The sequence below is a fragment of the Calonectris borealis genome, chromosome 28 (assembly GCF_964195595.1).
Source record: "Calonectris borealis chromosome 28, bCalBor7.hap1.2, whole genome shotgun sequence".
Lineage (NCBI taxonomy): Eukaryota > Metazoa > Chordata > Aves > Procellariiformes > Procellariidae > Calonectris > Calonectris borealis.
The window spans coordinates 310,985-334,113 of record NC_134339.1 but is presented as its reverse complement, the minus strand read 5'-3'; the positions used below and the strand labels follow the sequence as shown (position 1 = coordinate 334,113).

General features: G+C 51.0%; 3 protein-coding genes across 6 annotated transcripts in view; 1 reads left to right on the top strand and 2 right to left on the bottom strand.

Moving 5' to 3' along the window:
• Positions 1 to 7,426, bottom strand: part of JSRP1 (junctional sarcoplasmic reticulum protein 1) — a 33,424-nt gene extending 25,998 nt beyond the window's left edge. For all 4 annotated transcript variants that reach the window (XM_075175528.1, XM_075175530.1, XM_075175532.1 and 1 more), the window contains exon 1: positions 7,330 to 7,426. The gene's annotated coding sequence lies outside the window, so the exon portion shown is untranslated. The remainder of the gene's footprint in view (positions 1 to 7,329) is intronic.
• Positions 7,427 to 7,725: 299 nt separating this feature from the next.
• OAZ1 (ornithine decarboxylase antizyme 1) lies at positions 7,726 to 11,843 on the top strand. The gene is given in 6 exon segments (XM_075175723.1): positions 7,726 to 7,926; positions 10,255 to 10,312; positions 10,314 to 10,400; positions 10,531 to 10,703; positions 11,202 to 11,287; positions 11,414 to 11,843. Coding segments are annotated over 6 exon segments (651 nt in total). The 5' UTR covers positions 7,726 to 7,810; the 3' UTR covers positions 11,545 to 11,843.
• Positions 11,844 to 15,006: 3,163 nt separating this feature from the next.
• PEAK3 (PEAK family member 3) lies at positions 15,007 to 18,827 on the bottom strand. Its single transcript, XM_075175071.1, has 4 exons — positions 18,721 to 18,827; positions 17,771 to 17,916; positions 16,827 to 17,590; positions 15,007 to 16,267 (listed from the first exon to the last, which is right to left on the bottom strand). Exons 1-4 carry the CDS (start codon positions 18,825 to 18,827, stop codon positions 15,272 to 15,274), a joined length of 2,013 nt encoding a protein of 670 aa, XP_075031172.1. The 3' UTR covers positions 15,007 to 15,271.
• Positions 18,828 to 23,129: the final 4,302 nt, after the last annotated feature.

Here is a 23,129-nt window from a genome sequence, read left to right as displayed (position 1 = left end):
GACAATCCAAAATGGAAACTCTCTGACCCAAGAAAGGACAAACATTTATATGGGAATCAGATGTCCAGAGGAAAAGAAGTAATAGCTTCAGTAGCTAAAATACCCAAAAAACAAATTTAAGAACTAATTCTCAACTCCTGTCCAGACAGTTTATTTTCTGTAATCACAACTGCTCCCTTTCTTTGCATACTCTTCTGAAGCAGTAGGTTTTCAGATCATCATCTGAAGTACGTGATAAAAGTCACTGTAAGCAGGAAATCAAACTAACTAGGTCAAAAGTCCAATCCAGAAGAGTAATTTCAAGGTTTCTTGCCTTCCTTATGCCACCTCTTTATTTTCTAGCACCTTTGGAAGTCTGTTGGTCTTATTAAGAGTTATGAGCACATGCTCAGCTCTGCGTGGAAGTGCACTTTTGCACTCCCCAAAGATTAGGCTACCCTGCCACTGCAGCGGGAAGTCCTGTGGGTCGAGTTAGGTTATCTGCATGAGATTACTGAGCTTGCAGCAGGACACATGGGAATAAACAGCTCCCCTAAAGCCTGTTACTTCGGAAACATAGGGACAGGCATCACGATGCTCTCGGGAGCGCTGCTGGAAAACACTGCAGCGCTTTGCACTGAGTCACCCCTTTCCAGAAGGGTGAGCAATGAACCCTTCCAATCTCAGCTTCGTCTAGAGTTAATAACAAACAGCAGGCAGCGTAAGTTAATTTGTACCTAGAATGGCTTCATAAATAAAAACCTTTAGGAAAACTGGAAAATTCTAGAAATTAAATAGAGCTGCCTTCATTTTAAAGCCTCCACTCCTAAGTGGGTTGACAAGCTGGTGGCTTATTTGATAGCATTCGCTGTCAATCCCTTATAAACATCACTATAGCAGCAGTTGTCTTCGGATTTCAGTTTGTTGCTTACAGAGCAAGCGGTGAGGAGATGCCACGGCCTGCACAGGTCAGGGGTCTGCTCCTCATCTGCTGCGCAAAGGGGCTTTTCTGGCTGAAGAGGTGCAGTGGGTGGGCAGGCCAGAGGGGGTATGCTGCAGGGGAAGCTTGCGTTGCCATTGCTCTACCTGCTGCGTGGGTAAAGGCTCACCAGAGCTGTCAAGATGCCACCTTTCATCAGGCTGAAATTCAAGAGTATTTTTAAAAAAAATGTAAACAACCTGAGCTGCTAAGCTGGCCTGATGGCTGGTTCCAGCTCCACTTTCACTCAGAGGGATTGTTGAGTATCTTGGTACACAGAACCGTGAGTAAATATTGGTTCAAACATGGATAGCTCATGGGCAAAAGCACAAGGCTGCATGCAGCTCAAATAAACAGGCTGGCAAAAGCGACTGCTACCAGGACTGGACCTCCCCTGTCTCTCCTGCAGCACTCCGAGGGCTGCCCTGGCTGTTAACAAAGCTCCGGGTGAGCTCCGGCCGGTGACTTAGTGCTAAGCGCTGAATCCACAGGGATTATACCCAAAATAAAGCAGCGTGCAGCACAAACATACAGCTGGAAGAAATCGCACTTTGCCAATTCTGCTGGTCAGAAGCCATTCTTGGGCTCGCTCTCAGCTTCAGCAAACGGGTGAACTGGTTCCCCTACTCGCAACTCTCTAAAGGACGAGTGTAGGATATAACTTATTGCAGGCTAAATAACCTTCCCTGCCCTCGAGGCTCGTTCATTTTATTTATGGGAAAATATGCTCGTTAATGCTCTTATCACAGGAATGATCTAATCGGGGGGGAAAAGTCTCCTTTGAATATATCCATTTTAATGAGCTGCTGGGCAAAACGTTTAGGCAGGCAAAACTGACTCTGAACTCGTTTCTGACAGAGCAGATTCTGCACAGGTCTTAACGCTCATCCTGCTGGCATCTGTTTGTTTTGATAACATTTCCAAACGAAATTACGAGTTACAAAAACTGAGCTGTACTGTGCACTTCCTCATCCCTAAGGTTGACTGATCCAAGCACAATAGGAACTGAAGGAAAATAAGCCACCACCATCCAGCTTGCCTTCCTGACACAGAGGCTGTGAAAGTGGCCCATCCTGTAAAGAAACATCAGGTGGTGCTGAACTCTTCTGTAAGAGAACAGGGAAGCTAAGCAAAAAATAAACGAATAAATCCACCACACAAAGGCTCCAGCAAGCAAGTGAGGGAAAGGGAGAGCAGAGAAAGAAAACGTTCACGAAAGAATTCCAGAAAGCCGCTGCACACCGAAGTGCTGATTACATGTGATTGCAGAGGGGCTCGTTTTCTCAGGACCCATCTCTGCGAGGTGCTGTGCACCCCACCACTTTCTCCCGTGCTAACAGGAAGGAAAGCGCTCGATCTCCTCTCCAAGTTGAACTCCCCTCTGTGGCACTGCACCCTTTGCCAGAACCGGACTTTAATTACCTCTCATTAACTTGGGGAGGGGGAGTGGAGGGAGAGGAGGGGACGGAGATGTGAGCTGCAACTCGCGCAACGTAAACGAAACAGAAAATGGATTGTGGGAGGATGTTGCAATGTCTTCCATTTTATTGTTTTGTAACTACCTCTGAATTCCTCATGACCATTTGTTCATAACTGGCAGCAACACCCAGAGAAAAGTCAATAAAAAAAAAAAAAATCAAGCTTGTGGAATTATTCTTAAATTGCAGAACCGTAACGACAAACTGCTCAAGCACACTTCTTTCCCCAGAAACGTTAAGGTGCGATCCTCTGACGGTATCTTGTGTCTCCTGCTGTTGGTGAACCCACTCTCTAGCTGACTGTATTTCCTCTTCTTACTTCAAACTTTTCCCCTCACCCCCACATTATTTTTATATGGAAACTGAACTGCAATGCCTGGTACGTTTGATCCTGCAAACTTAAAGAAAACAACTCAGCACTTATCAGGTGACCAGCACTATGTTAGATTACACCCCTAAATCAGATAACGAGACTTTAAAGCATTTTAAGCATCTGTTACCTCATCTGCATTCAATACATAGTCCTCTTCATACCAGTCGTTTTTAAGTGAGAAAGCAGAGATCCAAAGTTTCTTTGGTAAGAAGTACAGGCATTGGTTGGCCTGACGAACTAGTGACTGCTTTCTTCTAGTTCAATATCTCACAAAGATCTTGGAAAATAAATTCTTCCCTGTGCTGGTAAACATCTAAGAATTCCGGCTTAACTTCGCAGTGGCATGCAGAATCTCCTTCCAGCACAAGTGGGTCTGCAGAAAACCTGACCTTCAAATCAAATCATTCTTGCACGGATGACAATGAAAATGAGGAGAGTTTTCCAGCTAGAAAAAGTGTTCTAATTACATGTCCCACAAAGATCAGAATAGATTCTAACTCACCAAATAGCGTTTTTAGTGGGGGAGTATTTAAAATTAGATAACTGGTAGTTAACTGTTACCTGTAAGGAAATGAACCAGAAGTTCTAAGGAAAGAGATTTTATAGTCTGGCTCAATTAAATTTTTTTTTTTTTACCATTTTTGGAGAGTTACTTAGTGTGAAATGCTATGTAAGGACTGCACATGCTTTAAAAGAGCGCTCATGTTTTTCTTTCTGTTGTACTTCCCTAGTCAGCAAATCAGAGATACATTAATTCCCACGATGCTGCTAAATGTCATAAACATCTATTTCCACATTCAAGAAGAGCTATGACAGCATGATGCAGCTAAGCAGAAAATGTACAGGGGTTTCTGCTACATGTCAAATACCAGTTTTTTCCATTCACCTTCACTGGAGCTGTTACTCCTCTAGAACATGGATGCAGGGGCTGCTTCAACGAAGCCCACTCTCCAATAGCCTCCTTAGTGGCAGAAAAACATACAGAAGCACTAATATCTGCAGCCATGTTATTTAGTTATGTTTTAATCACCTAAACAACAGAACAGTTTATCTTTCCTTCTCGAAATAAAAGATGTGTTACAACTATGGTATCAACGTGCAGGATTTCAGAACCAGCAAGTCTCATGAGTGTTTCAGGTCCTGTACATCTTTCTAAGCACTAGTTTCGTGTCATCTGATCACAAACACTTGCAAACCTGAAAACAGACAATGAAGAGGAAAGACATTCAGTCACTCATCCTGCCCATTTCTTGCTCTAACATCTGTTTACATCAGCTACTGGTTTTGAATTTGACTTTAACTCACTCCTGTGCTGCCATAAACTCTTCTTCCAATCTCGTATTTTTCAGAAAGTAAAAACTATAAAAGCTTGACAAAGCATCATTAACTGGTGATTTTGACTAATATTTGAGACCTCTTCTGCTAAAAGAAGCTGAAAAGCATGCTGAAACAAGCTAAAAAAGGAAATTCTAGAAAATGAAACTCCTTGGCTTTCCTCAACCTGAAACAATTTCAACTTCAATTCCGAACGTGGGGTTCAGTTGTGTTGCTTCTTCGGTACTTTCTCCATTAACAGGTCTGGTTATTGAGTAACTCTGTACAAGATATTTTCCCAGGTAATTTCATACAGCCTAATTACTACGACCTGCTTGTGTAAGAACACAGAACAACTGGGACTCGCTGCATGCTCTCCTCTGAGGAGTTCAGTAAGCAGTTCAGGAGAGAACTGATAGAAGCTCCCTGCTGCATCTCCTGCTTTGGGGACTACGCTGGTCCTTTGCAACATGTATTTTTTGGAGATGGGAAGGCTGTGGTAGTTGGGAGCCAGCGGAATGAGAGGGCCTTTGATAGTGTATTTGCGGACACCAGCATAGGACTTGGGATGAACTAGAGCCTCAGGACTTCGATGGACGAGATTCTCTATTTGCAATTGTCTATCTTTCCTCTGTGTTGAAAGCTACTGTGCCACAGCAGATGTGGGCAAGTAGGGATGGATGCCCACACATCAGCTGTTAGGGTCCACTGCCCAGCGTATTAGATAATACCAGGTACTGAGATGGGTTTGGACTACGGTGCCAAACTAGGAATGCAGCTGGAGCAACCGAGACACCGACACACAGTTACTTCTGCCTGCTCTGCTGCCATGGATAGGGTAATCATGGCAAAGCAGTGGTAAAAAAACAGCTGGAGATGGCAACATCTCAAACTGCCTCAGCTGGTAATCCTGAAATTGTGAGTCAGAGGCTTCTCTGTGAGCATTTATGAATCACTGTCACTGCTAAACTGGAAGTCAGGCTATCTCAGCAAAACTGCAGCTGGAACTAATCCCAGACAATATTTAATGCACAAAACCAAAACAGGTTGATTGGGCTTTTTGCAGACTACAGAGCCCCACAGCGTTATCTGGGTCACTCAACTGTAAAATGGAATGATGGCCCATTGAGATGACAGGTATCCAAAGGGCAAAGCTGTTTCCAGAGCCACAGTAAAGAGGAAAGCAGCTGCAAGGATGATGTCCTCTGACACAGTGCCATTATAAGGAATTACAGTCGGATTACTACATAAATAATAAATGCCGTTATTAGAAATAATGAAACCTTTCACAAAATGCTAAGGCAGTCCTTCCATCAACTAACATATTCATTCCCCCATCAGGAAAACCTTTCTAAAACAACAAAACATGAATTACTAAATCTTCTCTGATGTCCTTCATTTGGTCCGGATATTCCTGAATTGCAGCTATCCTATTGTTTCAAGTTGGTCTCTGGGTAATGAATTAAATCAGTCAGTTTCCCCTCCATAAATCAAGAGCCAAATCTAGAGAGCGGGGTGAAGGCAAGCCCTAATGTCTCAGTTATGCTGTGTTCTGGGAGCGAAGTGCAGATACCTGCAGCAGCAAAAGGATTTTTCTCTCGTACCTCTTACTTACCATGACTCCCAGACTAGTCACTGGCTGCTGGCCAGGCTAGGCTCCTCATCTAAGCTGCAGGAGAACAGACAGTGTTTTCTTTTGGCAATACACTTTGTTCCATCATAGTCAGTCAGAGCAGTTTCAGGACACAGAAGGTGGGTGGGGATTTAGACACTTATCCTTGTGGAAAGTGGAACGAATCAATGGACTATCCATGTGCGCTGAGCTCCTCGATGGGAATATTTTAAAGCAAATAAAAATAAGATAGATAGTAAAAAAAAAAAAAAAAAAAGCCCAAATGCAGCTATGATACCTGAAGGCAATCAAATAAGCGTGTCATTGCTTGAGTTGAATGAAAAAAAAAGAAATACAGCCATCTACAAATTTTTGTTTTAGAAAAACATGATTTTGAAAATCATTACAACGTATCTTTAGGGGTTTTCTTTGGCTCTATAAACACCTTTTCCCACTTAATTTACAAGGCATACCTGACTGCAAACTCAATTGAGCATAATTTAAACCATTATTTTGAGCTTTCTTTCCATATAGGATATAGATCCACTGTTTAGGATGTGCCCTGACTTCTGTGATGTGCTTCTGACTTACTTTCAGAAAAGGCATGGTGTCGCCTAATATGTAACAGGCTGAAATGTTCAGAAATGGCTGAGTCAAAGATCTCCTGTCATGGAAATCATAACCTATTTACCTTTTGTACACATTTGCTGCTTTTAAGATGAATTTTGAAGACTGCCCCCCCAAGGGATGAATCTGTCTTTTCATCAATATTGTCCAAAAGAGAAACGGGGTGTCCAATTTTGAAATTCACATCCTTTCCTCCAGACCTTCCTCTTGCCGTGGGGCTGCAGAAAGACCCAACCCTGCCCCAAGCCTCGGATTTCCAAAACCCTTGCAGGAGATGAAAAGCAGAGCGCTACGCCCGTCAGGGGAGCGATATGGGCTGTTTGTTATGGGGGTGTGGATGCAGACCAACTTCTGCTATGTAAATAACCAGGATTTACTCACTTCCTCACCAAGGTGCAGCACAAAGCCTTTTTCCGTTTAAAAGATTACCACCAGCCATTCCCCATTCCCCAGACAACCGAAGCTACAAATTACTGCACAACACCCTGGCCGAAGGAAACTGGGAGATGTTGCAGCTGGAGGCGGGAGCACGGCCCAAAACATGCACCCCAAAACAGGCTCACGACTTCAGCCCGTCCTTTTAGGGTCCCTCTCCAGGGATCTTCTTGTTTTTTTAATTAAAGTTTCTCTCAGCAACCAGCCGACAAACGCCATGCGTGACAGCTCTGAAGGCAGCGATGCCCCCTCAGGCCCACTGCTCCCCACAGGAGGCCCCGCTGCCGCCACCGCCCCCCTGCCTCCTCCACCAGCGAGCGGGCAGCCCCAGGGCCGTAAAGCCCGGCCGTCCCGAGGCCGTACGGAGACCCTGACCCTCCCGCCCCAGCCGCCACCCGCCGAGCCCCTCTCCTCCCCTCACGCCCGCCTGCTCGGCGCTGAGGAACGCTCCCCGCCCGCCGCCACCCCGCTCCTCCCCCCGCCGGCGCATGCGCGAGGCCGGGGCTGGCCCCTCCCCTCCTCCACCGTTTACCTCAGCCAGGCGGGGGCGCGGACGCGGGACTCGAACCGGCGACTCTAAGGGGAGTGAAGGCTGCGGCGCCGCGCTGAGGCCTCCCGGCCGAACCCCGCCAGACCCCGCCCACCCACAGCACGCGTAGCCAATCAGAGACCGCTATTCCCCCCCTCCCCATCTTGACGCCCTTCTAACCAATGCTGAACCCCCTCACGCTGCCAGCCAATAGGGAAAGAGCTTGCTGTTCCGCCCTCCGCTCTCCCTTCAGCCAATGGAAAGGGAGACTTTCTAAGGGACAGTCGGGGCGTTCATCGGACGGGAGCCCTTTCCCGGTCGGGGGCGTGGCCCGTCCCATGGGGCGTTACCATGGCGGGGGGCGTGGCCTGGGAAGGCTATATAAGGACCCACTGCAGCGGCGGTGCCATTTTGTGTAGCAGCGCCTGGAGAGCGGCCGGCGGGAGGCGGCGGAGGGTTTCGGGGTTCGGACCAGAGCGGCCGGATGGTGAAATCCTCCCTGCAGCGGATACTCAACAGTCACTGCTTCGCTAGAGAGAAAGAGGGGAATAAAAGCACCATCATGCCCGCTGTGCTGAGCCTCAGTACCGGACAGAGCAGGTGAGGGGCCGGGGTCTCCCTCAGCCTTCGCACCGCTGGGCGCTCGCCGCCTCCTCCCTTTCCCTCAGGGCCCGCCCTGATCCTCCTCCTCCTCCTCCTCCTCGTCTCTCGAGCGCTGGTCATCTCCCCCGTGACCGGGGGGAGGGGTGCTCCGTGGCGGGTGGGGGAGGGGCGGCCCGCGCCGCCGCCGCCTCAGCGCTGGGCGCTGCGGCCTGGCCTCCTCCCCCGCAGAAAAAGGGGGGAGGGAAGGGGAGGGGAAAAAAAAAAAGAAAGGATTTTTTTTAAACGCCCAAGGCGGTGCCTGCCCGTTGTGGCGCCGGTTGCACCCCCTCCTCGGTCCGGTGTGACTCACCGCCGTGCCGGGCGACACGTCCCCCCTCCCCGGGGGGGCTGCCCGCGGCCACCACCCCCAGAGTCGCAGAGTTGTCATGACCGTGGGAGGAAGCCTTGAACAACGCACACCGGCCCCTCATGGGAGGCGGCTGGTCCGTAAGCCGCTCCCGAGCCAGTTAACGGGCTGAAAGGTGCCTGGGGAAAAGCCGGGCTGGAGGCAGGGCCTGGAGGTGCCTTCTTCCTACTGGGGGAAAAAAACCCACAATTAGGCAAAGATATCAACGGATTGAAAGCTGTTATCCCCTTACGAAAACTAATTGAGGGTACTGAGCCTAAAGTAGAACATAAGAGTGTTAGGAGAGCTATTGGTTTAAGACTCAACCAAAAGATTAAACAATCGCGACAGATGCTGGGAAGAAAATACCTGAATCGGGGTGACCGGTGTAGAGTGATGGAAGCTTAGGACATCAGTCTGCCTTGTATGAAGGAAGCCATGATTAGACCTTCTATGTGGACTATGAAGTTTTTTTAGAAAGCCATTTTTATACTTGGCTGCTGTTTAAAGGTTACTTTTTTCCAAGTCATGCATGCAAACATGACTCTAAAATATATTCTCGATTGCAAAGTGTAGGCAACCTTCATTGTGCACTGCCTTTCATTGGGCAGAAGCTGAAATTGTATAAAGGATTGCCACTGCACGCTTCTGAACAGGGTGTTTAAAGGGTTGTTTGTAAGGGTAATTAGGAATGCGTAGCTCTACAATCATTCTGAGATAAAATAAGTATCTAATGCTAGTACTAAAGAAAGGTGTCTCTCTTTCAAAGAGCCTAAAATAATGGATTGAACACTCACTAAATTGAGAGAGTGCAAATTTAGTTTTTTTTAATAAAACTTTGCAGTCGCTGTGCTTACTAGTGCCTTCCAGCATATAATATTTGACCTATATGGCCATTCAGTGCCTTTCTAATATGGATTATTCTTCCCAAATTTCAAGCTCACTAAAAAAAAATCAAGCTCGTACAAACTGTGCAAAATGGTGGATTATTTTGTACATGTTTATTCTGATTTGCAAATGGCTGCTGGCACTCACAGACAGGGCGATTGTGAAAATTTCCCTAAGGGCCTCGATTGCTGCATCTGCTGAGATGATGCAACTCAAGAGCGAGCCTGCAGGGTGAAGGATGGTGCAGAGGGAGGGGCCAGTCCGCACAGCGTTCCCTCTTAGTACAGTAGAAGGCTTATTCGTTTAAGCAGGCTTATATGGATGTGGTGAAACTTAGCATGCATACAAGAAATACGTTTCATATCTTAAGAGGATAACTTTCTACCTGAACTGAGCTGAGCAGTGTCAGATTGCTCCAAAGAATTCAGTAGAAAGGCTTGTAGGTTTTCAAATATTCAGGAGAGCTGGCTTATGAGCATGGTGAAAACATTTGAGGTAGTGACGTCTGTGAGACTATTTCATATAATTTTCTGATCTCAGGCCAAGGGTGCTGATGCAAAGGTCTAAGGTAATTAGGGCCGTATATTATGGCCCTAAAAAAAAATGATCCCTAGCTTGCTGGGCCAGTGTACTCATGATAAGATGCGAACAAAGTGAGGGAGAAAATGGGATCTTGCATATGTGGTAGCAGAATGGCTCTTCTCTTGAGATCAGGTCAGGCATACTACTGCCTTGGTATAGAGGTACACCTTGCTCACTTCAAGCTGAGAGTATTTTCATCTCCAAGTTAGTCTTTCCCTCAAAATACTGCAGTAGTAGCTTTCTGACCCTTGTTGGTCTGGGTGCGAGGCGGTGTTCTTGACCCTGGTGTGGAGGTTCCTTTGTCTTGCCACATTCCTAGGTTGCAATGGGAGGAGTTCCCTTGGCCTAGGTTTGTTTTTTCTTTTTTTTTTTTTTTAAATCTTGTTATCTAATCACTGTTTAAAACCTAGAATTCACAGGGTTTTGTCTAACACTGCTTGTTTGCCTCTCTAATTATGATCCCTTTCTAGTTCCAGGGTTCCCTTCAATTGCTGTAGTAACCTGGGTCCGGGGCCTCGGTGGTGCTCCTGATGTCCCTCACCCACCCCTGAAGATCCCAGGTGGGCGAGGGAATAGTCAGAGGGATCACAATCTTTCAGCTAATTTATTTTATTCGGTGAGTATGAATAATAATAAGCAGCTTGCTATGGTGAGCTTGAATGTGTTTCTTGCCTCAAGCCTATTAATAGGAGTTACCCCTTCTCGAAAATGAATTGGAAATAACTTTGCACGTATTACTGCTACAGGATAATCGGCTGAATGTAACAGAAGAACTAACATCTAATAACAGGACAAGAATTCTGAATGTCCAGTCAAGGCTTACAGATGCCAAACACATTAGTTGGAGAGCAGTGCTGAACAACAACAACCTCTATATAGAAATTCCCAGTGGTGCTCTGCCTGAAGGGAGCAAAGACAGGTAGGTAGAATAAAATGCAGCTGCGGTTTCACTTGCCTCTGGCTTGAAGGCCTGTCAGCAGGGTGGAATAACACTGTACTGTTGTTGTTCTCTTTCATTGTTCTGAAAGTTGAAGTCTAATTATGGTGCTTGATGCTCTCTTGTAAGAGGCTGCAGCTAAGGGGTCCTGCTTTGAGGGCTGCTTCTACCTGTCGATGATTTCAAGCTGTGTTCCCAGGTCCTGGGTGCCTACTTTTATCCACTGAAAACACCAGCCTGGTTCTGAGTCTGTCACTGCAGTTCTCCCTTCAGCTGCAACAGAAAAGCATGTTTTCCGTGTTACTGAAGACCTAGATTTCTGCCTCAGGTTAAACCTAGCGCTCAGGGATTTCCTGTAGGTGTGAGTCTCCAACCACTAGCCTACGAGTGCCTGCGCAGATTGGCTCACAGGGCCTTGCTAATTATCTGTGAAGGAAATGTTTGTTCATGTGCATTGAACACCTTGTATTTGTCTTGTAGTTTTGCAGTTCTTCTAGAGTTTGCTGAAGAACAGCTTCAAGTTGATCATGTGTTCATTTGTTTCCACAAGAACAGAGATGATAGAGGTAGGTGTTAACTCATAGCACTGTCTCTAGAGATGTGAATGCAGTATTTGAAGTTGGTTTTGGAGGATGCTTTAACTGTTGTACAGTATGAAATGGATGAAACTTGTTTTCTGCTTTTTTTTCTAGCTGCATTGCTCCGTACTTTCAGCTTTTTGGGCTTTGAGATTGTGAGACCAGGGCATCCCCTTGTCCCCAAGAGACCAGATGCTTGCTTCATGGCCTACACGTTTGAGAGAGACTCATCAGAAGAAGAATAGATTGCAATGTTTGCCTCTTAGAGCTTTCTTGTTGTCTATAAAGATGATTCTGTAGAAATTTTGTCAACATCTATTACAGTATATATAACTCTGTATGAAACATTGTGACCAACTGCTCTGGTGGTGAGATGTTGAAAATTTCAGACTCCACATCTTTTTCTGGATTTGTGCGCATGTTGTGGTTGTGCAAATAAATGCTCCCTCCAAATTAGCAGTATATTTCTTGAAGTTTAATATTGTGTTTGTGATACTGAAGTATTTGCTTTAATTCTAAATAAAAATTTATATTTTACTTTTTATTGCTGGTTTAAGCTGTTTAAGACTTGCACTCTGAAGAGATGGCTCTGGAACTGCCCTAACCATTAAAGCTGCAGGTATGGAAAGGTGTTGGTCATTCTTTGCTTGGCTGGAACTCATGGCTGTGATCTACCCGGACTTGAAATAATCTAGCAATCCTAAAAGCCTATTTTAGTGAAATAATTAGCAGGTTGTCCATTCCCACTGGTAATTAGGATCACTGCATCCCTGCTCTGTCAAGTGTTTCATAGGGTACTTCAGGGCATGTGTTAGTTGGAAGGTCACAAGCGAAATACTGAGAAGCACAGCTCAAGGTGCCTTGAGCTTCAAGTGTCTTTGAGTAGCAAATATGCAACTTTGATACCTGAAGTCTCAATGTTACTAGTAACAGCGGACTCTTACGCTAGTGTGTGTTAAGCACGCAGGATGGCTTGATGGGTTCTTTGGCTGTGATCTAGGCAGGCTTGTGGTACTTCTCTAGCTAAATACTGTCATCGAGGCTGGGTGGCCTCCAGAACAGGAGCTACAACTGTCCTGGGGAGACAGGTTGGGGCTGAAGTGTAAGGAGAAGGGGTCATTGTCAAGCAGTGCCTGTTGTTGGAGTCTGCGGACATCTGTTAGTGTCTGAACAGAAGGGAGAATGGCTGCTTGTGTAGTGCTAGAATTAACAAAACCTGTGCTGAAGGTATGGGAGAGAAGTCTCCAAAGGGCTGTGCTTTAAAGCATTGTATTTCATTTTTTCTTCAGTACTCGACACTTCCAGCTTTGGAGGCGTGTTTGGCACCATTTGAGCTGATTAATCTTTCCTCTGTAAAACCCTGGAGCTGTGAATCCCTGCGATGGGCTATTTTTGTGAGTCAGGGTAAATAGAAGCACATGATCTTCCTGAGTGTGTGCTCTGCCAGGGACCCAGCATTCCCACGGAGCTTGGCTTTAGGAGCTCTGTACAGTGTGAAATGTTGTGTGCAAGTGAGGGGGTCTAAGGATCACCCCACAGGTCATCCCTGGGCAGATGTTCTGGGCTGAGCAGTACTGGAATCGCATGGAATACACCAAAAAGTAATCCCTGAACTTCCCTTCTCGGAGACGGAGCAGGGAGCAGATCCCAGCACAAAGTAATCCAGAGGGATGGATGGCACCATGCTCCCAGAGAGCCTGTTGTTAAATTAGCAACACAGTGACAGGTGGATGTTCTTGATGGTCTGTTTAATTGGGTTCAGATATTTATATCGGCCTCTCACTAATGCTGCCCCAGCTTGGGCTGCGCTCTGCTCCTTGGGTCCCGGGGTACAGCACGTAGCACAGCCGTCACCTCTGCTGGGACCAAGGCTCCTGGCTGCGCTGCAGCCCAGTGAATGCGAGAGGTCTCCTTCCCACAGGTCTCTTGCCAATTTTTTTGTGGCCACACAATTGTGCTCTTCATGTGGGTTTTTTTGGAAAGCTGTGAACTTGCTGTTCTTGGTGTGCCAAAGGCCAGCAAAGAGGAGGTGGGCATGACCAGGGAGAGGGTGTTCCTCCTGTACTCAACAGGCTGGCAAAGGTCTGAAGTTCATAAACTGGTTCCCTAGAGAAATTCTTTTCCTCTGTGATGCTGTGCCTGTGCTGCCGTCTGCTTTCCGTAGGGATGTGCGAGCGTGGAGATGTACATGGTCCTGCCTTGAAGGCCGTCGTCCCCTGTAGATGTTTCACTGACCTTGGGTACTCCAAGCTGCTCCTGGCAGAAGGGGAAGGGGTCACCCAAAGTGGAAACCAGCAAGGGGGTGCTCGGAGGTGCCGGCCTGGGGCTGGGGTGGGCCTGCAGGCGCTGGCAGAAGCAGGTTTTGTCTTTGTTTTTCCAGGATCAGATGCCCAAGGTGGCTTTGGGTGAGCTGCTGCCGTGCCACGGGCTTTACTGCCATCTTGTAGCCACTCAAGATACTACAGGAGAAGTGTTGGGGACTGCAGGGCAACCCGTCCTGCATGTTTTTGGCCCAAAAGCCCACACTGAAATTTGAATAACATTTCCATGGACCGGCCATGCTTGGGTGGTGACCGTGTCAGGGTTTGTGTGGCCGGGGGGCTTGTTCGGTCCCCCACTTCACTCGTCCAGCCTCAGCAGGGAGGCCGCACTGCCAGGTTTGGGTGTTGCTCTGGGAGGGAATGGTCCCCCACCATGCACGGAGCCTCACACAGAGGGGCTGTGGTCTCAGCTGGGTCTTTGGCCCTGCTGCAGCCCAGAAGATGAGGCTGCTCCTGCCCAGGCTCAGCGGCAGGGCAGGAGGCAGAAACCCACTGACTGGGGGAGCTGGGTGTGTCTGGTTTCATCTTGGAGGGTCACAGCTTGGTTTACCAGGGTTTTTTTTTGAGCTCAGGGACTCCTAAGAGGAATCCTCCCCGATCCAGCCGTGCCACCGGCTCTGGTGACTGGTGTGGCACTGCCCATGTCCATGGGCACGCCGGGGCTGCCCCAGCGGTAGCCCAGGAAGGTCTGTCCCGCTGTGTGCAGAGCCCAGGGAGCTGCTCTTGCTGCTGTCAGGTGAGAGCTGCGAGTGGATTAACAATTACTTAATTAATAATAATATAAATGACCTGAGCAGGGCCTTGCATAGCATTCCACTGCGATGGTCACCTGGCATCTGCATGGGTTTGGGGACCAGGGCGCAGGTCCCTCGTGGTGCTGCATGTTTTATACCAAGCAGCCGTAAACTGACCCGAGCTATTTACTAGACGCCATCGAGGCTGTTCTGGCTAATCACTGCCAGGCAGTGAAGTTTGGCTTTGTGTTTCTCCCTGGATACATCACCGGGGTGTGTAACACTGTCAAAGAAGCACATAAAGGACCAGTATTTAAGAGGCTCAGCTTTGGGTTTTATTGAAGCTGTGTGGCTGTTGTATTTCTCCCTTTAAAATGTCATTTATATTTGTGACTATGCCACAAACTGTTCCTAGAAAGAGCAGGCTGTATGAGGTATTGTATTTCTCCTTTGCTAACGGTGCGTTAAGGTGAGCTGTAATGTGTGGTTTTGCTTTGTTATTTAAAACAATGAAAGCCTCGTGGCTGCAGGAGGGATCTGAGAGGGTTTTGTGCAAAGTCTAAGTCCTGTAAACTTTACTCGGGATAATCAGCCACTAAATTGGCGCTCGATCCTGTGGCTTCCATCCAGCTGTCTTTCCTGAGATGCTCCGATAAACTGGACTCACAGCATCAAACAAAAATCGGCCGAGGGTGTAAAAACACACCCTGCGTTTGGGAGCCATGGGTGGGAGTTTGGTCCCAGCTTCATCATTCATGTGCTGTGGGGGAAGCGGGTTCGGGTTTACAAGCAGAGTGTTCCCAGCCAGGACCAGCTTGGGTTCCTTGCGGGAGACGGCAGCTGGTGGATTTGGCCAGGTCCCCATGGGCTCTTGGCTTTGGGGAGATCTTTTGGGTGGGCTGAACTTCAGCTTGCCTTTAGGAAGTGTAGAGAGCCTGGGTGACTTGGTAGAGCATGTGTTCGGTGACCTCCTTGAAGTACTGGCAGCACAGCCATTCCTCGAGGCCGGGGCTCGCCCCTGCCCCAGCTGAATTCTCCGCAAACTTCAGGAGCAGCAGAGCCCTCTTCACCTCCACCCAGCTCCAGAGCAGGGTGAGGGTCTTCTTGCTCCTGGCGAAGAGCTCCTGGCGAGGCCCCCAGAGCAGGACCTGCAGGATGCTCCTTGCCTGCTTGATGGAGATCCTCTTGCAGGGATCTCTGTGGAGAAGCAGCATGGCCAGACGCTTGAGTCCCGTGGAATAGATGGACAGGGAGGGGATTTCAGGAAGTCTATTGCTTCTGAACCCCAAGGCGTTTTCCAGAGAGATATCCACATGCAAGATCTGATAGATCAGCATGCCTACATTCAGCTCATCTGCCACTGGGGAGGGCGGTGCAGCAAGCCCCTTGGTCCAGACCTGCTCTTGGCTGGTAGAACAAGGTCTTTGTTTGTCTTTAACCTTGAAGAAGCTGCTGATGAGCAGCCTTGGAAGGGACAGGGATGCCTCCTTGCCTTCCTGCCTCTGGGGAGGACACGGGCACCGCACTAGCAGCAGGTTCTCCGGGCAGAGGTCCCCCTGCCCCACGTTCTGCACCTGGAGGTGCTCCAGCCCCAAGCACACCTGCAGGAGGAGGAGGCAAGCCAGGCGTTCGTAGTGCCCAGGGCTGTTCCTGTGCAAACCATGGGATGCCTTCACAAAGCCCGCCAGGGTCTGGTAAGGAACCTCAGGAGAAATAAGGACCTGCAGGACAGGGCGGGTGGCAAGACGGGCTGGCTCCTCTCCAGAAGGGGACCGACTCTGCTCCCCAGGGCTTCCCGGGAGCACTAGCTCCCAAGGGAGGCGGTCGGTGAAGCGGCCGATCAGGCTCTGGATGCTGCAGTGTGCCCCGAGGGAGCTCTGCATCCCCAGGCTGGCGCAGCCCGGCTTGGGGACCTGCAAGGAGAGACATGGCGTGGCCAGCTGCACGAGGATGGAGCCACGGGGTGCGTTGTCCTGGGCCAGGCCACCGCCTCAGCTCAGGGGCCAGCAGTCCGACCCACGCACGGTGCTGCACTCCCCCAGCACCCTCTGAACTTACTGGTGCCTGCTGGAATGGTTTTGAGCAAGAAATGGGAATGGGGGGGAGGTGTAGGTGAGCTGCAAAGCTACTTTGATGGGTCTCATCCTGCACTGCCTGAGGACCCAGCTCTGCTCCAGCCTCTACTTTGCATCCACTGGCCCCTCGAGACCACTTGCCAGGGCATCTTCCCCAGTGGTGCTGTTTTCCTTGACGTGTCCTTTGGCCCCGTGGGAGCCGTTGCCCTCGCCTCCCCAGCTGCGCTGTCTCATATAGCAAATGCAGAAGTAGGTGCAGAAAGGGGAACCGCCTACCTGACGGGTGTCAGTGGAAAAGCCAACGCTCCCAGTTCATGCTTGCCTGCAGCCACCGCAGCCCCCCGGGAGCCAGCTCCCTCTGCACCACCTGGGGCATTTTCCCCAATTCCCTGCTTACCTTGGCTGCAAACACCAGCTGGGTTTGCTCAAAAGTGAAGCCCACTCGGAAATACCAAGCCTCCCTGCTTTCGCAGCATGGCTCCCGGTCCAGGGTGCTGAGCGCTGCCCAGCTCTTCCCCGCCAGCTCTGCCTCCAGCAGCTGCTGCCGCTCCTCCGGCATCACAAACTCCTCCTGGATGCGAGCTGAGAGCCGGGCCAGGGCGACCGCCTGGCACCCCAACACCACCCCGCACACCCCGGCCAGGCTCTCCAGGGACTGCAGGAACTGCCCCAGCTCCCCGTCCACCGTCCCGAACGTCAGCTCCGCTGGGCTGGGTGTTGGGGATTTTTGCTGGCTGCTCCAGGCTACCGGTTCCCCCAGGCTTTGGGACTTGGTCAGGGGCTTCTTGGGTCCCCAGGAGGGTCTGTCCCGTGGGGGGATGGAGCTGGGAGCCCCCTCCTCGTGCCACGGATGGGATGGTGGGGTGTTGTGGAGGATGCTGCTGGCCTGTGGTGTGGGGTCACCCCGACAGTGCCGGGATGGCCCCTGCTCCGGAAGAGACTCTGCTCGCTGGAGCTGCTTTTTTGGCAATGGGGGAGGCAGGGGGTCCCGGTTGGGCTGAGAGGGGGATGTCCCGGCTCCTTCCCCTCGGCTAGCCTTGCGGGGGACGAGGTGGGCTCGCAGCTCTCCTGGGGAGGGAGGAAGAGACACGGCAGGGCTGAGATTTCCCCGAGGGGCGAGCAGGGAGGGAGAAAGTGGGAGATGGAGCGGGATGGGGGTACAAGCATGTCGTTATCTGCCCCACTGCATATTCCAGCCCCAAAGCGATGCCCAACACCAGCCAGAGGGGGTCACAGCTGGGTGCCGCAGGAGGAAGACGGGGACAGCAGTGGGGTTTGTCCCCACCATCCGAGCTGACACCTCGGCGGGCAGGAGGGCAGCAGGGTCGGGGTGTCACTCACCCACGTTGCTGTAGATGAGGGCCGAGTCGGGGGGTAGATGTGGGCGGCCCCCCGGGGTGTCCGGCATGGGGGCGGGTGGTCCAGGGGCACCCAGGTCCAGGCTGCCGCAGTGGGTGTGCACGCTGCCCCACGCCTGCATGAGGGCCCTGCATGGAGCCGGGAGTCAGCACTCGCTCCCCCGGGGGGTTTCCGACTCCTTTCGGTGCCGGCTCAGGGGAAGAATAAGGAGAAAGGGGAAGCGGTGGCCTGGGGAGCCCTGGCTGCCTTGGTTTTGGGACAAAAGATGGGGAGTTTGGTGGCCCAGTGACTCCAGCTCCTGCACTGGGGAGGTCCTGGGGGTGCTCCTGCTCCTGAGGGGTGGGGCCTGCCTTGGGGGCTTCACATGTGCTGGTTCACACCTGCACGGCTATGGGGGGGGTGCACACACACAGGGTCATGTCTGCCCTGCAGTCCCTGTTGGGAGGCTGCGAGGAGAACACAATGGTGGGAGAGGTGTGGGATGAGAGCAGGAAAAACCTTTGACACCCCCCGGCCCAGGTCTGGGGGGGGGAAGAGGACAGGGGGGTCTGTGCATAGGGAGGGAAAAGCAGAGAGCCTGAAAGGAGGAGCGCAGTGGGAAAGAGCCGTCCGCAGCCCTGGCTGGGGTTTCACTTCCCCGTCCTGGCCAGGCTCAGCACAAATCTGCAGCTCTGACCCTGCCGCCACAAGCAGTACCGAAACCACGGTGGCTTTCTTTAAAAACTCCGGTTTCTGCTGGGGACATCACTCGCTGTGCAACTGCAGGCTTTGCCCCCTCTTTGGCCCACCTCGACCCCCCCGTTACCCCCCAGGGACCCGGGGATTATTGCCCTGCCTCTTGCCACGGTGCAAAGCGTTGGGCTGAAGCCACCTTGCCGGGGTGCTGCGGGGAAGCTTCTTTTTTGGGCCCCATTTGCGGAGCAGTTTGTTACCTCTGAGTTTTCCCTGGCAGCGGCGGGGGCCTGGGGGGCTCCAACTCCATCTCCCAACTCGGCAGTGGCTCCCGCTCCCTGTTGCAGGCTCCCCCGGTGCTGGCCATGGAACCGCCGGCAATCGCCTTGCACAACTTGCTGCAACCCCGCTCACAGGAGGATGTTCTTTCAAAAACCTCCTTCTTGCAAGTCTAAAGGAAGCTAGAGGCTTGGCCTCGCTCCCTGGCAGCCCCCTGCACTGCTCCGGGGCCGCACGCTGCCCGCAGAGGCTCCTGCTGCTGCCGCAGTAATTGCATTGCCTTTGGTGCAACCTGTTGCAATGGGTTTGCTTCCCCCGAGCTGCTCGTGGAGGCTTCGCGCTCCTCCTCCCCGGCTGCTTTCTGGATGGAAGCTGTATTGAAGGGGGGGGATTTCTGTGCTAACCCCCCCCCCCAAAACCACCTAATCAATTCCCTGCTCTCCAGGTTGTGTTACTCTAGATGGATGATTGGCGAGGTGGAATTTTTTTGTTTTCTTCAGTGTGTTTTGCTGGGATTTCCTGCAGCCGTTGCACAAGAAGAGCCCAGTCATTAGAAAACACTTTTTTTTCTCCCAGAGCTTTACAGGCGCTGAGAGAGCACGAAGCAACACGGCTCAGCTGCTGAAAAAACAAAATTACACCATCCATGTCTCTCCCCTCCAGGTACAGTTGCTCTTTTAACACGCTAAACCCCCAAATATTTTAATATCTCCTCCCTTCTATTCAGTCTTTGAACTAATAAGCAAATAACTAATGGCACTCATAGCAATTGGCCTGGGTGGGTGGGTGAGCCCCTCTGCCGAGAGCTGTGGGAAGCCAGCACATTGCTCCTGGGAGCACTGAGGCGGGGATGAGAGGCGTCGGGGGACGTGGATTAGCATGAAGAAAGTGGAAACATCCACCAGATTGCCGCCATTTGAGCTGGACCACCCATCCCCAGCGGTGGGGCGGGCGGCTGTGGGACCGCGCACCTCTCCCGGGTTTTGGGGGCCGGTTTGGGGCTCAGCGGGTGCCCGTGAGCCTGCGAGGAGCTCACCAGCCTCGGCGGTTTCCTCGCTGTGTATTTTGCAATCCGTATTTCCCAGCCAAGACCAAGCAAGCCAGTAGGTTTGCGTCTGTTTGCCCGCGGTGCTTGCCAAGGGCCGTTTCTGTGGTGCCGAGGCCGTATGCTAGAGCTGATAAAAATACATGTTGGGGCTGAGTCATGTTTGAATCCGGCACTAGCTCAGCCAGGATGTGCGAGACTTTGGGAGATGACAACCTGCACCAGGTCCTTCCCAGCTGCTGCCTGCTTCGCTGCAGGGCTGCAGCCCATCCCTGCCCAGCAGCGAGGCTTGGCTTGGTGTTGCTCCCTCAACACGTCATCTAGGGCTAGAATGCTGTAAAAATAAAGAATATGAATGGAGCATTTAAGATTCAGTGGGATCCTGGGCTTATTGATGTTGTTCAGCAATGGGGTCAATGTCTGTCCCTCGTCCCAGTAATTCATTTAAGTTAATGACTATAAAACAAACTGTTTTAAGCATCAGTTAATCTATTAGAAGCATCAATATTTTTCCCTAATGAGTAATGTTATCTTCAAGATAAACCAGAGACCATTAGGAATATAAGTACAGAATTAATACAATGAATGTGACCCCACCAAGCTAGAGAGAGGTGGCACGAGCGGGGCAGGCAGGAATTGCCTTTTGAAAAAGTATTAGCTGGAAATATCCTGATGCCTCTTATTATAATAAAGGAGACAAGGCCAAGTTTAAAAACAACCCGAGCCCTTAAAAAGGACTGTGATTTTTCCATTGCAGGACTAGTAAGCAAATGCTGATTTGCTTGTCCAAGCTACGGGGCACCCCTGAATCCATCGGTTTCAGCTAAAGCAGCTGCAGGACAGCCATGGCAATTGCAGTCTCTGGTCCAGGGGGTGCTGAGCCCTTTGCACCCCCCGAGCTGCACAGGGTGGGGTTTGGGGACCGCAGGGAAGTATTACTTAGCCAAAGTCTTTTTAATTTGTAAGGAAATTGGTTTCTCTTCCCAGTGGAAGATACGATCTTTAAATGCACCACCTGGAAAATTGCATTTTTCTAATTGTCTTTAATTTTTGGTAGGTTTTTTTTTTGTTGTTATTCTCAATATATCACTGCTCCGGGGACTCTCGGCTCAGGACAGGTCGGGCCGGTACCTGTTGGGCGGGGCTGGGCACCGAAACCACCTGAGCTGGTTTCTCAGCATCTTCAGTCCCGGCAATTCTCATCCCCCCAAAGCTGCTGAAGGAGCAGCTGCACTCAGCCCTGGCTTCCATGGGTGTCCCCGAGGCCATGGTGCACCCAGGCCCATCATAGAATCATAGAATCATTAAGGTTGGAAAAGACCTCTAAGATCATCGAGTCCAACCGTCAACCCAACACCACCATGCCCACTACACCATGTCCCTAAGTGCCTCATCTGCATGTCTTTTAAATACTTCCAGGGATGGTGACTCCACCACTTCCCTGGGCAGCCTGTTCCAAGGCCTGACCACTCTTTCAGTAAAGAAATTTCTCCTAATGTCCAGCCTAAACCTCCTCTGGTACAACTTGAGGCCATTTCCTCTCATCCTATCGCTGTTACTTGGGAGAAGAGACCAACCCCCACCTCGCTACAACCTCCTTTCAGGCAGTTGTAGAGCGATGAGGTCTCCCCTCAGCCTCCTCTTCTCCAGGCTGAACACCCCCAGTTCCCTCAGCCGCTCCTCATAAGACTTGTGCTCCAGGCCCTTCACCAGCTTCGTTGCCCTCCTCTGGACACGCTCCAGCACCTCCACGTCCTTCTTGTAGTGAGGGGCCCAAAACTGAACACAGGATTCGAGGTGCGCACTTGAGAATGGCGCGAGCTGGAAGACCGACCCTTAACCTCCTGGGTGCTCTTGTGCCATGCAATATTTTTTCGTGCAGGAAATGAGAGGAAAAATCCCCAATTTCCTCTTTTATGCCCCCGAGAGCTCTTGCCCCAGCTGTGGGGGCTGCAGGAGGCCCAGGGCAACCGGGTCCACCCTCCTTCAGGTGCTGGCAGCCTCCCTGGGTCCCCGGGCAGCTGTGGGGTGTGGAATTTCAGGGTGCAGAGGCTGGGAACTGGCCCAGGGCCCTTTTCTCCAGCTTTGCTTCTACCACCCCGCAAGCTCCCATGCTGGGAGCCGAGTCCCATGCTGGGAAGGCTAGGACTGGGGGCTGGCATGGGGACAGGCCAGCCGCTGAGGAAAGAGGGAAACGGGGGCTTTGGGGAGGTGTAGCAGCCCCTTTGCTGGGGACACAAGGACAGATGGTGCCCAAGCAGGGGAAGGGGGCAAGGGGACACCAGGATAGCCGAGCGCCTCATGGGTGATGGCAGCTCAGCCAAGGGCAGGGATGGCCTTGCATGGGGTAGGGTGTCCCCTGGGGCTGACAGGATGGGGAAGGGGACCGAGAAGGTCACTTCAAGAGGGGGACCCCCCCCCAGTGCCACTGGCTTCTGCCCCTTGGCCATACTGCAGTGCCCCTCTGTGCCTCAGTTTCCCCAGCCAGATGCGGCACAGACCCCCAGTGCCCAGATTTCCAGTTTCATCGGAGAGGTTTGGCCGCGTGTGTGTACGTGCACGTGTGCGCAAACCCATTTGCATGCGAAGCCTTTTAACACCTCGTCCCCTCGCCCCCAATTTCCCTGCAACGAGGAGGTACGGTGCTGGCTTGGCACCCTTCAGCTTAAGGGCATACTTATAAACACTCTATTAATAATTAATAATAGATTAATAGCAGTGGCAGTTTGTTAACACATGCGCATTAATCATTCATTAATTATTAATAAGGACTTTAGTACCCTCTGAAAGTTCGTTTAGCATTGTTTATTAAGGGGTTTGCAGGGGTGACGGTGGTGATGACCAGGTTGCAAACCCCAAGCCCAGCTGGGCGCTGCGGTGACCCGCTGCTGCTGCCGCCGAGTTTCCAGCCATCACTGCCTTAAACCTGGCAGATTTGCTTCCAGTTCATTTGTCACATGTAGGCGAATCTCATTTCTAAACGAGGTTGGTCAAACGTCATTAAGCCACTGGCTGGACCCTGCACTTTGGCATCAAAAGGGTCCTTGCCTGCAGCGAGGGACGCCTAGGGGTGCTGCGCTTCCAGCTTCACCCGACCTCCAGCCCTCCCAGTTCTCCCAGTCTGGGTTTTCCTGCTGGTTTTCTGGGATGGACGATCATCCTAAACCGAGCTCTGGAGGTTTAACATCTGCCTGAACCCCGGGACACCCTTCGGGCTGGAGCAGGTCTGGGGAGCACGAAGGCACGAATCCTGCACATGGTGCAAGCGGCTCCGACAGTCCTTTCTGGGTCCTGCCCAGCTCCACGCTCACGCTCAACCCTGCTTGGACTTTCTCCGCCGACTTT